This window comes from Hydra vulgaris, chromosome 11 (assembly GCF_038396675.1).
Source record: "Hydra vulgaris chromosome 11, alternate assembly HydraT2T_AEP".
Classification (NCBI taxonomy): domain Eukaryota; kingdom Metazoa; phylum Cnidaria; class Hydrozoa; order Anthoathecata; family Hydridae; genus Hydra; species Hydra vulgaris.
In genome coordinates, this window is record NC_088930.1 from 24,172,501 (window position 1) to 24,187,461 (window position 14,961).

Genomic DNA, 14,961 nt, shown 5'->3' on the forward strand with positions numbered 1-14,961 from the left:
GCACCCCATCAAGCCTCATATTATTATAAAAAGCAAAAACATAAGTTTTGGAAAAGAAAGCAATAATGTTTTTACTTCACTCATTGACTTGACGAACCCTTGCTGCTGTAAACTTTTTCTTTAAGTCTGGGTCTTTTTTAAGCATGGCAAATCTTTTTAAAAGTTTGGTCAAATATTTACTAAAGTTTAACTCCCTAAAAAAATCGTTAAATGATTCTACAGAACATTCTAAAATTTTTGCTGTTTGATTCTTAATAAATAAAATCAATGTCACTGTCACCTTCAGATGATTATGATTGGGAAGCAGGTTAAATAACTGGAGGATCAACTAAACCTGTTAAATCAATTTTAGGGATTTTATAGCTGGCACAGTCAAAATAATTTGCTTTCTGTTTTAATGATGGTTTCTCAATTGAACAAAAAAAGCAAACACCATATTCGTGACTAAAATAGTCAGTCCAAATAGCAACTTAACATTATTATTTTCATTAAAGAGATATAAATTCCTGTGGCATGTTGGACAAATAAAAGATGGCATAAATTGCTTTTCAACATCAGAACAACTGGTTTTAAAATATTTCCAATAGGCTTCCTGCAATGTTGCAGTGAAATTTCGCTTAGATCTACTAACAAATTGCACAGATATATAACAGAAGTCATTAAGATCAATTTTATAACTTTGTTTCTTCATTGTAATGGAGTAATGGAGAATTGAAACTTAGAATTTCCACAATAAAACACAAAAAATAAAAATGTCAAGTCATAGACATGAAATTATTATATGTATAATAACTATAGATAGCTCTAAAAAGTAGAAAAATGCACTCCATCACACTCTTTTAAAGTGTTGAGAGTCACCAATGACTGTAATGAGCAAGTTTTTAAGTTAACAACAGACTCCAACAATATACTAACACCTGATAAAGCTGAATGTTTATATTTCAGACTGTCAAACATCACAAATATTTTATGACCAATTCTTCATTAAAAACAACAACTTCAAAACAAAACAAAAATTGATCATTGATTGCTCTTGTGAATACTTTGAAAAACATTTTAAAAATCGCTAAAATATTTTGTAATTTAATTTATATTCAAATAAATTTAAGTGAAAAAAAGATATTCACAAAATAAAAGATTATTATTGAAGCAAACCATACAACCCAGCATCAAGAGTTTTCAATCTTTTCTTAAAAAGAAAAGTTTTCGAGCTTTTTTTCAGAAAAGTTTAAAAATAATAAAAAACTATTTTATCTTTTTAAAACTTTTAACAACTTTAAATCTCTTGAGTAGTAACAAAAACATCTAAACTTGCAGTTTTGAACAAATTTTCTTGACCACGAACCGTATAAAAATAAAGGGTAACCCAATTAAAATTGAAATTTCATTGTTATATAAATGTATACATGTATTAACGTATTACATTCTTATATAAATGTATTTCATTCTTATATAAATTTATTTGAACTAGTCTATTGTGTATATAAAATTTATTTTTGAACACAAAAGACATAATAATAATTATAGTTATAACTAGTATATCAAAAAAAAATTCTTTTTTCAAATCCATGCTTTATGCAAGCAGAATTCTATTGGGCCTAGAAATTCTTTTTTTGTTGTCTTTTGTAGAAGGAAAAATTACTGTTACGTTTTTAAATTTTTTTTTTATTAATTCAGTGTTCTTATGGGGAAATACAAATTAAATTTTTGTTAACTTAATTAACTTTTTTTGGTCAAATTTTTCCAATTCCTTGTATTGTCATCGAAAATGATTAAGTGTGCAAAATTTGAGCAAAATTGGTTGAGAAAAAAGCTTTCAAAAATTGATTTCAAATTTTGTGGCACACAAACATATATATATAGAAAGTAACCTTATATAAAGCATGGAAAAATAACATTAATTGCATCATAAATAACCAACAAGATTATTACACAATAAAATATGCAACAAAACTTTAGTGCACTTTACTTTAAATAATTTGGCTAAAAAAACTTACATGGCAAAACATTATAATAGCGATTCTTATTCCTGTTGCATGTTTCGCTGGCGGCCTTTATTGTTTTTGTGTTGGATGGATCAAATAAATTCAATTTCTATAAATAAATTCTTTTAAAAACAGCAATAAAATAAAACAATGAACAATGATAAAAAGATATAACAATATTTCAGACTAATCAATCAAAAATATTTATAGCAATACTAATTAAACAGAATTATAGACTTAAATCTCTGTTTAAACAGTATATATTCATGTAATAAAACAAAGTTAAAAGATATAATAAATACAATACACATAAAAATCCTTTTCATAGTATTGTTTAAAAGCTCACATGAAACTCTTTATCAATGCGAGTCTCTGTGCTGCCAGTGGATGTTTGAAGCATTTTCTTAACGTGATTTCTAAGATCTTGCACTTGTACTTCTGTAACACCAAATATAATATGCTCAAGCAGAGTATCATGAATGAAAATATATTGGCCCTAAAGTTAAAAAAATTTTTTTTTAATTGAAAAAACAATACAACTATTAACTTCTATATAGAAAAATTTTAAATTTTTTTCTTTATTTTAAAATTATATTGTTAGCGCATAACTTTGAAACAAATATAAACCAAAATACTACATGAAAGAATAAAAATCACCTCTGTTTGCACCATGTAATTTCTTTGGCTTCGAATATGTTGCAAGTATTTGAAAATTTCAACTTTTCCTTCAGCTTCAATTTGTTTAAGGTTGACATCTAACACAATATATGTTCCAGTGCGCCCAACTCCAGCACTAAAATTAATTGTATTATCTGAAATCTTTGCTCGACATATCATATTTGGCATTAATAAAAGAGCTTTTTTCAATACAAAACAAGATGAATCATTTACGAAAATCAAGAAAAATTTATTATATATAAACTCATGTTTCATTAAAATTAATTTTTACAAAAACTTTTTCAGCATAAAAATTTGATATAACCCTATAACAAAACATGTTTTGTTACATATCAGAATGTTTATATAAAGTTTTTTTAAAATACTAATCACCTGCAGTGAACAACAACAGGACCAGAAGGTCCATCAGAGTTAGCAATGCTTTGATTGACATGTCTTATAAAAGTTAATAAAGATTGAGGATTAGATATTCCATGATCTGACCATGAATTAAAAGCAAACTGCTTTATAAAACGCTCTTGACCAGGATACTAAACAAAAACAAAAAACATTTTCAAAAATGTGTAAAAATGTGCATTGAAGAGCAGTAGTCATTCATTCAATTCATTCATTCAATTAATTCATGTCATTATTTTGGTATTAACCTTTTCATATTATTAAGTAAAAAACAGAAACTGGTCATACTAAACTGGTCAGCAAAACTACTATACAGCAAAAACAATAAAAATTTCTTTTTTTTAACAGTTTTTGCTAATAAAAAGTATTAATTATTAAAAATTTTCATTAAAAGAATTTAAATAAGAAATTTTATTCTATCAAAATTTTAAAAATACTTTTTAAAAATAAATAATAAAAATTGTAAATGTAAAATACATAGTAATATCCATAACAATAAAGTAATATTTATATATTTATTTATTTCTTCAGAAAAATTAAAAATATATATAACCACTCTTATCATATTAAAAAAAAACCTCATCATGCAAAACACTAAATGTTCTGACAATATATGAAGGGAGGCAAGTAGACTCAGTTAATGTAATTTGCATCATATCATAACAGGTTGATCCAACATCAGGCCAATATTTATGGCATTTATTCTAAACAATAATTTGAATAAAAATATTGATTTAAATAAAAAGTTAGAACTTGTATAAAAAACATAACACTATAAGTAAAACTAAATCATAAAAACTCAAACATAGTTAAAAATATTTTTTTTTTACTTTTCCTTGTTCAACTAGTTGTGTTAGCATTACTATAGTGTTAACATTTTGCTCCCAACACATTCGCCAGAAATCTTGACATGTCTGCTCCAAAGGACCTTAAAATAAAAGTTTTCTTTATAATCTAAAAGTTTCAATAATTCCATCATATGTTCAAGGTAAAAAAAAAAAAAATAGTACCTTGTGTTGCAATATAGCCATGACCCATATAGCCCTTAAAGCAATATAAACTATTAAAGTAAGCATAAATTATTATTTAACATAAATAATTGAAATAGGCATAAATTACTAATCAACATGAATTATTAAAGCATAAGTTATTATTTAACATAAATATTAAAATAAATATATATTAAAGTATATCATAAAGGAGCTTGCTCCTTATATTACGTTTTTCTTGAATTCCAGATTTATACCCCTAGAAATGTAAACATGATAGTTATAGTTTTTGCATTGCTGCAAATTACAACTGACAATAATATTTTTTTTTTGTTTCTACATGGTTTACCTATCTAAATGTAAATTTAAGTTCAATTTCTATTTAAAAGTAAATTTTCTTGTTAACACTTTCTAATAAGTTTTTAAATTGTGTAGTCAATATTTGTTTGCGCTATATTTAATTAACTGATTGGTTAATTTAATCTTTCATTTTTTTTATTCATAACTTGTTCTGCAAGTGTAATCAGCGAATTACAGCAATATTGCTAAGAGAATTGTTTATTGATCAATAACCAGATTCAGAATCATCTGAGTTAACTATTAAACAGCTGAAAAAAAATCAATAATCATTACATATAGAAGGTTTTGATGTGACAAAGCAATGTGACGGATCATTAAAAACAGAAGGTTTCGATGTGACAACGCAATGTGATCATTACATACGTAAAGGTAAACACTAACTAATGCTGAACCCTGAATAAAAAATTTCTAATATTGTTGTAGATAACATAAAAAAAAATTTAAAATTAAAATAAATTAATTACTTTTATTAAAAAAAACTCTGGTTTAAAAGGTGTAGCTTTATATTGGTCCCAAATATATGAAAAGTAAAATAAAAACAACAGGCTGAAAAATTGCCCTAAAGACTGTAAAGCTTTTAAAAGCATTTGGTTCTGTCAAGCATTTGGTTCTCTCAAGTAGCACTGATAATAGATGATGAAACATACTGTTGAAATTTCCTACATTAAGTAATGAGTATTATAACATGGTAAGCAAATTTTAAAGTTAAAATAAAAATTTAAATATTTGATATGGCAAGCAATCGTGCCTGATTGTCAAGTTTCTGAACTTTACATTATGTCTGGAACAGTTAACAAGCAAGTTTAACTTAAAGAATGTTAAAGTTGCATTTAATACAATTTGCAAACAGCAAAACAAAGACAATGATGGTCATAAAAGACTGCAATTTCATTGAAATACAATAAATATTTTTGCCTTTGTTGCATTTAAAAAACATTTTTATTTCTTACTTAAAATACTGATTTTATTAACGCTTGGACAATTAAACCTTGAGCACATTTTAAACAAAAATTATTTTTCAACAAAAAAAATGTAACTATGAGTCATGTAATTATGCATCAAATTCGTAAACACTTTTTTAATTTAAATAAAAAAAAAATATTCAATTAAAAAAAAAACCAATCAAATATAGAATTCAACCAATAGTATTAAAATTTAAACAAAGATAAAAATAGTAATACAAAACAATCATACATCAATGTAGTTAGCATTGATATAGTCTGATTCAGGAATATCATCTCTAGGCCGCAGCAATACTCTTGTATGATCATCTAAAGATAGAAAAAAAAAAAGTACTAAACAGTCAATTATTCATTATAAAAATGTTTAATTTAATCACTAAATAATAAATATTTTTGTTATTTAAAAAAAACATAGATGATAATATACAAAATAAAAAAAACTAAAGCAACATAAATTAGCATAACAAAACATCAATTGAAAAAACAATTTTAAATATCTGTATATAGATGTATATATTGATATTTAACACACACACACACAAACACACACACACACATTTGGTTCAATCACTCTTTTTAAAAACTTTATGAAAGTGTGTAAAAAGTAGATAGCTGAATATTTATGAAACAAAAAGATGCAATGCTGGATTTGATGGAGAGACAAAACAAAAATACTTGATAGACTTTTTGACATCAATTTTGATGTTTTTAAGACATAAAAAAAAATTGGTACCATCATATATAATTTATTCCTACCCATTATCGGTGTCATCACCTATAATGGTTTGGAATAAATTATTGAAAAAGAAAGTCTACTAGTTTAAACTGAATCAAAATTTATCAAGAGGTTTAATTGTTCATTAAAAAAAAAATTTACTATGTGCACTTAATTTGTAAAAGTTATGGTCATATAAAATGTATAACCTCTTCATGTTGGGGAGACATGCGGGGGTTGTAAAATTTAATGGATTATAATTTTTGAATGTTGATAAATTTAAAACATTATGATAAATTTTCATTAAGTCTTAAGTTAGTACACATTTTTATTTTCAAAGTCTATTCTACCAGGGGGTAAAAAATCATATCTTCCTTCTATCCCTGATTACTATAAATGAATAAATTTGTATAAAATCATCTTTAATATTCTTTAAAAAGAAACTTACATGCAACAATATTATTATAGCGGTTTTTCTCTCTGTTGATTGGATGGTTGGAATGCTCATATAAGTATGAACTAACCCCTTTACCCTGTTGAATAAGCTAAAGAATGAATAGATAAAACTAAAAGGTAAAAATAGTATATATAATATATAATATATAAAAAAACTTTTTAATATCATTTACATTTTAGAATGATTTTTATATAACTAAATATCTATGCATAAAGAATTTTTAAATATTATTTGATTTGTTTTACCATTAACAAGATATTTATTTTATTTAGCAATTAAAAAGATTTTATTGTTGAAAATGTATCAGTTAATGAGCTTTTCTATCATAAGTAAATGTAAGTAATGTTATCATAAGATAATATGCATTGTATCTTAAAAAAATACATAATAATATATAAGTAATTAATTAATGAGCAATAAAAATCGACTCAATAGTATTGTTTTATAGAATATTCATTAATAAAAAAAAATTGTACTGAAAATTACAACAAAACAAACCTTAAATTCTTCTGCAAATAAATACTTCCCATCCTTTGATAAATTGCGAACATAAGCAGGAAAATTGCTCACTTTGATAGGAAGACCTAAATAAAAAATAATTTTTAGATTTTTAAATGTTAACTTTTCATTTTGTTTGCTTAATAACATTTTACTAAGATAGAAAAGCACTATTAAAAACACTATTAATGACAAATTTGTTGTTATTGTTGTCAATAACAACAACATTTAGCAAGTTCATAAACAGTTTTTATATTGGAAAATGCCAAAAAAAAAACACGAAACTTCTACACCAGCAACTACTGGATTGCACTGTTTTTCATTTTTTTCGTCAAAATAAATAAATTATCCAACATTACTGTTACTGAATACACTTTTAGAGAAAGAATTATAAGAACTATACAAAAATCTTCTCAATATTTTTGTGGAAATCATATTTAAAACTACCAATAGAAATTAATGCAAAGTAAATATTTTTTGTAAAACAATCAGAAAGATTTTTTAATAAAAAACTACTTTTAATTTCATTTATTCACCATTCCAATAGTTTGTTCTACTTGAATTGTCTATAGCTTTTTGCTCCTACTACCTAGCTACTTGTTACCTACTACCTAGCTACTTGTTACCTACTACCTAGCTTCTTGTTACCTACTTATTTAACTACTAATTATTTCAAATATTTATTTAAAATAATTATTTATATAAAATATTTGAAGCAAGTTTTCCAGATTATAGTAAAAAAACTTTTTTTAAAATTATGTTATGTTACGCCACTAGTTACTTTTGAAAAGTACAAAAAAACTTTTTCAACTTTAGGGCATGTTTGCATGATTTGAACACATTTTTACAAACAAGCATACAGTTTGATTTGTTGGCTTTTCTGACATATCATTCTTACTAATAACTTTATAAAACTATTTATTAATTAATTTTATTAATTTATTTAATGCATAAAGCATGCATTAAGTTTTTTTATTATTAGGTTTTTTTTAATAAATGTGAGATAAATGTGAGTTAAAAAAAATTAGTGTTAACTTATCTTTTCTGTTTTATTGGTCAATTTAAAAGTTTGTAAAGACACACACATTATTGTTACTGGGAAAAGTCAAACAAATAAATTATAATACCTGATGGGGTATAAGGATCTAAATTATCAGGATCAAAACCTTTGTTGAAACTACCTTTCACAATTGGTTTTATATTTGAAGAATCAATTTTATTTTCATCTTTGTTTCTAAATCTTAATAAAGTAATTTAAAGTATTTGAAAATATTTGAAATAAATTTGAAAAAAAAAAATAGATGTATGGTGTAGGGTGTTTATAAAGTACAAGGTGTGTAGATTACAGTTGTAAAATAAAATAAAAAAACATAAAAAACTTACTTGAAGTAGTATAAAGCTCCACCAAATATGAGCGCAATTAGTACTCCTATGATACCCCCAGCAATTTTACCTCCATTTCCACCTTCTTTCGGTATATTAACAACTGCTACTTCTAAATAGTATAAATGCATAATTTAATACTCATTAATATGTATACATTATGTAGATGCTTAAACAAGTAATGCAAATAATTTTAATTAATTATAGAGTTGAAATTATTTATTACAAAAGTAATATTTGAGAAAAAAATTCTTATGAATTTATTAAAGTTCATTTCAGGCCAAAGAAAAAACATTGTGTGCTTTTACTACAAAATCATTCAAAGTCAAGGTAAGTTTACTTTTTTTTATGCGTAAAAACTTGTTTACATTCTACCAGTAAATCAAATTGAAAGGTTTAATTTTATTTACCGGTAACTACAGTCATTACTGGTAAAATCAGTAAAAATTATATTACAAAATCTGATAAACTACAACCATCCGTCCAACAAAAACTATACTTATGGATAAAAATTCACCTTGGCAATATTTTATACAAGTAGAAAATGGAAGTGCAGGTTAAAGAAATGTTCAAAAACAGTCCACACCTCTGGTGGCAACAAAAATGGCATGTCCAAATACAGCACAAAATTAACCTTTTAAAAGAAATAAAGCAAATAAAACTATAACAATGAACACATGAATTTGAATCCTCAACAAACTCAAAATGATTTGTTTCATGCAGTTGATGTGCAGTTAACAGCCAAAGATGGTTTACTATTTGTTTGCTATTTGTCAAGTTTATATGTATATCCTATGATTAGGGTGGTCCAAAAATATAAAGTTTAAAAATGCAATCCTCCACAAGGCTATCCTTATTCCATATGCTATTACTGATTTAATTCCAAAAGTTGAATAAAATTAAGTAATATTTAGAGGTAGCAACTTTATAAGACTTTTTGAATTCAATATAGAAAATTCACGATATTTTACTTATTGATTTCTGATTATGTAAATTGTTGTTCTATTATACTTTAATGTTTCTTAAGACTAAACAAACTTTAAAAACAAGCTTTAGCTTGATAATATAATCATGAAACAATATTAAACAATAGTTTCTTAAAAGTCTAGAAGTGTTCTTAGTGTACAATTATGAATTAGTTCATAATGTACAAAAGAGCCGCTTTTGTCAGAACAGGAAAATCTTTCCGATGGCTGGACACTAGTTGCAACAGAAACTGTTTCTGAGTTTCATCCTTTGTCAAGGAAGAATTAAAAGATTGAATGAGTGCAACCCCTCTTTCTGCACAATCATTTACAACCTTTAGAACTTTTACACTAGCCAGCATTGATTGGAAGGTTGTGTCAGAAGCCCAGTTGGTCGGATGCTTTGACAAGAAGGTTCTTGCTTCTTCCTTTCCATTTATTGCTAGAAGATTGAAGATATTCAAAGAACGACTAGTGACTTATGTCTGCAATGGTGTACGATAGTCGAAATCTTTGAAGTCCAGATGTTTGCGTGCATTTGCATTTGGTGGCAGAAAAAAGTTGACAACCATAGAGGCTTTAGTATCATCATCAAGGAGTTCATCAAAGAGAGCAAAAGCAACAAGTGTCTCCGAAAAATACCACAAGTGCCAACCAAATGCCTTGATAGCAGAATCTCTGACTTTGATATTTGGGTACTTGTGTAGTAGAATTAGGAGATTGATATCATTGAAAGGAGCTCTTGATGCAAGAGGAGCTTCATGCCAATAGCGGGCATAGACCAGTGATACAAAAAGTGCAATGGACTCGATTCCGGCTATCTCTTTTGCAGTAAGTTTGACCTGATCTTTAACTAGAAAAATCTTGATAGAATAGATGGCTTAGCCATCCATCTGACATGATGCATTGCTCCAGGTGCACGAAAACTAAATGTGCCTTCGCCTCCAAGAAAAACATAACATAGCTGTAGTAGCTCTCTGTAGTCATCACGGGAAAGTTCTGCATGTATCTGCATGTATCGCATGAGCACAACCTCAAACACGTGATGGTGACAAGCAATCCATACAAGTTCATTTTCCAGAGTTCTTTTAAGTAGAGTGCAGGCATCGATGTTCAATCCTGTGTTGGAAGCTGTTGTATCAAAAACTAATCCTTGAATCAATGGATTGAGTTGCCAGTCTTCTAATGTACGTATTACACTGTTCTTCGCCTGTGCCACGTCCAATCTTTGGGACAGCAAGCAGCTGCTCCTTTTCTTTTCCTGAAAGAAGATTGGCGATTTGATCTACAAGTTCTTTGCTGTTACTGGTAATGACTGGAAACAATTTTCCATCTCAATGAAGTAGTAAGGGATATTCGGTGTTGGCTGAGAATGATGCCTGTTGTGCAGTTGCTACTGCCTTCCATGTGGCCATACGAGCACGTTTAATGGTACTACGAGACAAAGCCACATCATCTAACTCCACACCGAGTGCTTGTGCCACTGCCCCAACAACAAACATGGCACCTCGATCAGGAAGGTTGACTCGGTCAAGTGCAAATGCCACTTCATTCGTGATGATGGATTTCTTTAACTTTATTGAAGCTGGTGTAGAATTGGTTGATGTTGATGGGATGACAAAATTAACATCCGAATCAGAAGAAGACAAGGAGGAGCTGTCTGAACCAAGTTGAACAAGAGATGTAGATGGGACTGCAGTCTGCTGTGATAAAACTTTCTCCAATCTAGCAGCTTCTAGTGAAATTCTGCTTCTTTTACGGGACTCTTTGTCGGATAATGACTGGTCAATTCCAGCCATGCTGGCACTTAAGGGACCTTCTCGTTGTATTTGCAAGAACTACTTGTCCTCTTCATTGGCCATGAGTTGCATGGCATCCTTACAGGAGATATCAAACAGTTCTTCAAGATCAGTTTTAAACTGTTCCTCATTGAACAGGCAACTATCTTTCTGCGTTAGTCGATGTTTCTTCAACATTCAGTATTTATCGTATAACTTGCAAAGATTCCGCACTCCAGAGTCAATACATTGTGTAGGAACCCAAGCCTTTGCCCAAATTTTTAAAGTCATATCCATAGCCAGTTTTGAACTTCTAGCAATCGTTAGTCCATTTTCAATATAGTGGAACAAATAATTTTTTAAGACTGCACCATTTGCCAGCAATCCAGAACCAAGAATTTTCTCTTCACACTTGCCAATCAGCCAAACTTGTGGTGAAATTCTGGTCATAGGCTGTATCATTGTTATCTATGATATAAAAAAATTATCACAGAAATTTTGTAAAGTACTGTAATTCATTAAAACAGCTTTAAATTATTTAACACAAATATTAATACTATTTGTAAATTTATCAATGGTCTAATAATCGCCAATCGACAAAAAGCAACTGCGTACTTAATTCCTAAAAATTATTGGTCTTAGTTCATACACCGCTTACTTAAGACCAATAGATTAATAAAATAATACATGAATAAAATTGTACATGCTATACACAATTTTAATCAGTTTTTACGTAGCCAGAACTGTCACGAACTTAAAATAAAAATTGTTCTTTTGGTTGCTACCTCTAAATATGTTCCAAATTAACCAAAATTTGTCCTCAACATTCCTATTACCAAATGGAATGAAGGGAACCTTGTGGAGCAGCATTCTGATAACAGTTATTTTTTATCATTGTATCGTGGACTGCCTATGATTTAAAAATAGTGTTAAGTACTAAACGTTATACAAAAAAGTCTCAAAATAAAATTCCAAAAATTGTGAATGAATATGCATAGAAAATACGCAAAAAAGTCTATATCAGTCAAGATTAGTGGAGATTTAAAAAAATTGTTGTTATAAGAATGTAAATAAACAAGTCTTTGAAAATTTTTGGAACCTTAGTCATGCTATAGTTCACAAAATTAATTAGCTAATTAATGCTAATTAATTAACTAAATAATTAATGTATCGCTCTTTTGGAGAAAAAATCAAAACATTTGGTATTTTATTTGACAATGTTGTTTCAATTACTACAGATAGACATACCTGTAATAAAGGAAGTTGGAAAGTTAATTAGTGGAAATCATCAGCTATTTTTAGAGCACAACATTCAGTTGGCAATTATCAAGGTTCTTTATGATAAAGAAAATTACTATTTATGAGAAATTGTAAGTTAGCAAAAAAAAAAAAATTTAATCCAGGACCAGAATATCTTTCAAATGATAAGGAAGACTATGATATTGGTAGTTTTGAGGTATCTGAAACAAATGTTGAACTGATTATTAAATGTGCATTTATAGGCCCGCTAACAGACAAAGTTTGAATAATTGTTTTTTTATAATAATATTTTGAGTTTCTGAATAATTTTTAAAATGTGCAAGATTACAGGTTGTTTTTTTTTACAGATTACCAGTAATGAAAAAATTTGGTAACATTGCAATTTCTAACATTAAGTTATTATTTATAAATGTGATGTTGAAAGTAGTTTGAATATCATGTTTTGACCAAACAGCTACTTTAAACCAGATATAGAAATGGTAAAATGAACTTCAGACAATTTTTTTTACATTTAATGGTTTAAAATGTTGCTAACAGATAATGATTTTTTAAAGAATGGTAACAAAATTGAAAGAAGGAGAAAAATAAGCAAAATTAAGAAAAAAGGCAAAAAAAAAAAAAAAAAAAAGAGCTTCTTGCTATAAAAATTATTCAACCAAAACATTAAATTTAGCAATACTGCTTTTTTCAGCTTGCGAACAAGTTTTTGTTCTGCAGTTTTGACAACACTAAGGATTTTGGTTTCGCCTGGATACATTTTGCAAATGTTTTTGTTACTGATTTGTTCTGATAAATCTTTCAAAAAGAAAGTAAAAAACTTGAGGAACAATACTGGTAACTTTTTTCTCATTTCGGTGTAACCTAGAAGGACATTCTTGAAAATCTTGATCCATTTGAATAAAAATCATCAAGCATCCTATTTGAAAAAAAAAACTTTAATATACTTTAAAATATTACCTTCAATCCTATAAGATTCTTGCTTTTGTAACAGTCATATGTGAGGTACTTTGTCTAATGTCTTGGCAAAACCAAGAAAGAGAGTGTCAATGGGAAGCTTATGTGATATATTATAGGTCAATAAATCCATCGTCTTGAGTAAGTTTGTAACACAAGATTTTGTGCTACAAACTTAACTGATATTTAATTAATATCAGTTCAAGCTAGAGTTGTTCTAAATGTTTAGTTCTTACATATATTTTATATGTTGTGCATTCAATTATGTTATAATAATATTTTACCTATATTGCAATGCCACAACCATTGATTTTTGGATTGTTTATATGAACAATTCAATAGTTTTGGTTTTTCTTGCATCTGCAGTTGCTTTTTCATTCATGAAACAATTTTTATTGATTCTACAAACTGAGATTGTTTTAGTGACATTGATACAGCAAAACAGTATCTTCGCATACAACATATTGAAAGGGCTGTTCAAGTTTAAGATTAAATATAAGATTTAATATTCATTATGTTTTTTTTTTCAGCATATTGAAGTTGACCTGCTTTAATGGAGTACGATTAGGTTGGATAAAGAATTGTTCCTTGTGTTACACAATTTTCTTGCTGAGATTACCTTATTATGAGTCAAGTCAACTATAACTATACTCAACTATAGGTGGATAAATGTGATCATGTGAAATGATAAGTGTGATCATGTTTGGTTTAGATTAGTTAGGTTATAAATGGATTTATTAATTATCTGAAGTATATCACTAACAATATTTGTGTCACTATTTGAAAGTTCTTCATTGAAACTCTTTTGTGAATTCTGAACTCCAACAAACACTTCCTTAGTAGCTCTATCATCTGCACATGCTGGTTTTATTCTATCACCTGCACATGTTAGTTTTTTTCTATTTTGTTCATAAGAGTGTAATTTGCAGTTGTTCCAACTTTTGTGATATCAAGATAAGGTTTCAAATTATGTTGATGATGTTGGATGGATTTTTTTTTTCAAAGGTTTTTTGAAGTTGTTCACATAGTTTATAAATTTCTATCTTTAAGCAACAGTAACTCATTTTTCATTTTAAATGCAAGAAATTCATAGCAGAGTTCTTCGTTCATTATTTGAAGCGTAGACTAAGTTATTTTTAGTTTTTGTTTTCAAAATTTTACAATAATCTTGCAGTGGGCATGCAAAGTATTATAAATAAATCCGTTGTTAGTAGAAAACAAAATTTTTTCACTCCTATATCTTAAACTTGACTTTATGAAACACTTTTATCAAGCACTGAAAACTGATAGTATTTGCTCTTAGCACATTATTTTTAGCATCGCCTGGTTTGTCATTATAATTTTTTTTTTTTGATGAACTACAAATAAGCTATCTAATAAATAATAAAGAACTTGTAAAAGCGATAGATAACAAGCACAAGCAGGTTGTCTGTAGTTATTGTAAAAAATCTTTTGGAAATAAAAAAGCAGAAGACAAAATTGTTTCAATCCGTAAAATTAAATTAAAAAAAAACAACAAAACCTTTAAAAATATACTTTAGAACTTTTAATTGAGTTTCAAAACTGCTTAAATTTTGCACA

General features: G+C 27.5%; 1 protein-coding gene across 1 annotated transcript in view; it reads right to left on the minus strand.

Annotated features, from left to right (window-relative positions):
- LOC100212348 (phosphatidylinositol phosphatase PTPRQ) overlaps positions 1 to 14,961 on the minus strand; it is a 268,145-nt gene that overhangs the window by 16,593 nt on the left and 236,591 nt on the right. The window contains exons 24-35 of the mRNA XM_065810526.1: positions 8,424 to 8,535; positions 8,168 to 8,280; positions 7,041 to 7,126; positions 6,534 to 6,630; positions 5,603 to 5,679; positions 4,070 to 4,103; positions 3,890 to 3,987; positions 3,638 to 3,763; positions 3,036 to 3,193; positions 2,643 to 2,778; positions 2,332 to 2,481; positions 1,998 to 2,094 (exon numbers count right to left, since the gene is read on the minus strand). Of these exons, the coding sequence (XP_065666598.1) occupies positions 1,998 to 2,094; positions 2,332 to 2,481; positions 2,643 to 2,778; positions 3,036 to 3,193; positions 3,638 to 3,763; positions 3,890 to 3,987; positions 4,070 to 4,103; positions 5,603 to 5,679; positions 6,534 to 6,630; positions 7,041 to 7,126; positions 8,168 to 8,280; positions 8,424 to 8,535 (1,284 nt within the window). The remainder of the gene's footprint in view (positions 1 to 1,997; positions 2,095 to 2,331; positions 2,482 to 2,642; positions 2,779 to 3,035; positions 3,194 to 3,637; positions 3,764 to 3,889; positions 3,988 to 4,069; positions 4,104 to 5,602; positions 5,680 to 6,533; positions 6,631 to 7,040; positions 7,127 to 8,167; positions 8,281 to 8,423; positions 8,536 to 14,961) is intronic.